Source organism: Penaeus japonicus, unplaced genomic scaffold (genome assembly GCF_977035675.1).
Source record: "Penaeus japonicus unplaced genomic scaffold, GWHDUDI00000001_assembly GWHDUDI00000036, whole genome shotgun sequence".
NCBI lineage: Eukaryota > Metazoa > Arthropoda > Malacostraca > Decapoda > Penaeidae > Penaeus > Penaeus japonicus.
The window spans coordinates 14,960,395-14,962,894 of record NW_028234438.1 but is presented as its reverse complement, the minus strand read 5'-3'; the positions used below and the strand labels follow the sequence as shown (position 1 = coordinate 14,962,894).

At 32.4% G+C, this 2,500-nt stretch overlaps 1 protein-coding gene across 1 annotated transcript in view; it reads left to right on the top strand.

Annotated features, from left to right (window-relative positions):
• Nucleotides 1-2,500, top strand: part of trol (terribly reduced optic lobes) — a gene marked incomplete at its 5' end in the record, with an annotated part of 223,644 nt that overhangs the window by 3,739 nt on the left and 217,405 nt on the right. The window contains 1 exon segment of the mRNA XM_086531816.1: nt 2,390-2,500. This exon segment is cut by the window's right edge and continues 15 nt beyond it. Coding sequence (XP_086387942.1) covers nt 2,390-2,500 — 111 coding nt within the window.

The following is a 2,500-nucleotide window of genomic DNA, read 5'->3' as shown; positions in this document are numbered from 1 at the left end:
GAATATACATTACAATACACGCCTCCAACAACCCACCCAGTGACAAAAAGGGACTCGAATGTAAGGAAACACCTCGAAGTATAAATGGACGTGTCGAGGGAGTATGAACGTTTTTTTTTTTTACCATAGTTGGTGATTGATTTCCCGTTTTTTTTATAACTGGTTCCCCATTTTTTATTTTTCCGTTCGGTGCTTATGCGGATATTTTCGAAGCTTTTTTGATTAAGAGAACTCTTGAAAACGAGTAAACAGAAAGTCGAGATTCCAAAAGTGCTACTTTTTCGTCAGGTAAGCAGATCATGAAACCTCTCCGGAAGCTACTTGTTTTGATTATAAACTGTAATGTAATTTTGCAAAGAAATCCCTGTGCCCCGTGTACCATTAATGTGTTTCTGTCTGTTTATTTTCTGTTAATGATGTGTCAAGAATAATTATTAGAACCAGTTGATTTTTTGTACTTCGTTTAAATCTTGATTTTGTCTTTTTTTTTTTTTTTTATCTCGTTTCACTGAGTTCCACGTTTAGAAAAAATATGAATGTGCAAATAGCCATTGCTTCGCTTTGCTTGTATTTCCATCGAATGTTTGATGATTTCAATATGATGTTATTATTATTAATATTGTTTTTTCTCTCTCTTTGAATTCTTTCACCTTTGAATGACTCTATGAAATGCTCCGTTGAAATGTATCAAAGTAAACTGTTACTTACATTTCTCATGGCACTTTGCATGGAGACTTTGAATTCATTATCTCATTAACGTCTTAGTTTTTTCCCTAAATTTCTTTCCAGCATGTTCAGAGTCAGAGATATCCGTCTGCTTGGGACATAGAGTTTAATTGACTCGTAAGAATTCATTGTTTTAATCACAAAATTGCTTCTCAACATATATATATATATATATATATATATATATATATATATATATATATACATATATCATCCATCCAAGTGAATTAATTCATTTTGATTGATTGTAATGTAGTGAAGACTTTGCAGTCAAGGATATCTCTCAACTTATTTATGTACCAAACACTAAAAGTTGTCTCTTGGCTAAGTCATCCCCGTGGAACACACACACACACACACACACACACACACACACACACACACACACACACACACACACACACGCACACACATCTGACTCCTTTAAGTTGGTTAGTTCAGTTAACAATGCTTTCTACGAAATGTAATATCGAAATGTAAGATACCAATATGATACGTGTTAGCAGCAGAATAGTAAGAAAACAAATGTTAGGAGTAGGATATATATATATATATATATATATATATATATATATATATATATATATATATATATATCTATATCTATATATATATATATATATATATATATATATATATATATATATATATATATATATATATATACTGCCTGCATACATGACTTTAGTTGTTACCTTTATCCTGTTAGAATAAAAAAAAAGAAAAAAGTTTTCGAATGAAACAAGCAATTCGTTGTATTTATATTATGAAAAGAAAGGGGATTTGAAAAGAAAGCTTAAGCTTGGACATTTCAGAATTATTAATGTTTCAAGATATGATGTTAGCTAGCTTTTTGTCAATATGGATATTTATTGATGTATAAACTGGACTGCAAATTAAAGGAAATGGGAAGCTCGCGTAGAATTATAGAAAACGAACAACGCATATAAATACGATGTAGAACTGCAAAAAAAGTATCATGATGTTAAATGCTGCAAAGTCAGAATAATGATAGATCTTTGAAGTACTTGTTCTTTTGATTAATTTTGATATTTGGAAATAAAGCATTTATGATCTACTGGACAATAGTGGAAAAGGACTCCTGAAGAGGTTGTAATTAAACACGCTACTTAGCAAGTGAAAAAGCTATACATATTATTCTTAGTGGACAGAAAAATCTTGAATACACGGTTTAGAATTGTAAATGATGGGACAGTCATAAAACTTTAGCTAGAATAAGAGAAAATGCAAAACTAAAGAAGGCATTAGATGGAACTGCAAACACGTTATAGGGAATATCTTATATCGAAGAAACATTCCGATTCACTTTAAGATCAGTTTTTTTTATTGGTTCTGTGCCTAGAAGTTAGCATACATCTCCATTTACACAGCATATCCATCACGATGATTATCCATTAGATTGGTCCACATCTTGCAACCAACGTCCAGACACTCTTACAAACATAAACATACACTTACTCTTTCAGATGTACATCAACCCGGGTCGCTATACTTGCCAAGTTTACCTCCCCGTATCTTTGAAAATTAACCTTATTTCCCGCCTTCGCACCGTGTCTTATTTCTATTCCCTTTTTATTTATTTATAACAAGCTTCCCTTTTTCATTCTGCATGATATAACATCGTAGTGCATGATAATTACAGCAGACGAAGGTTGTCGTGGAGATGATCAATTCTCATGTGCGGGCGACGAGGGAATATATGTGTGTGAAGTACAACGATGCGACGGGCAAAATGACTGCCCTCTGGGTGATG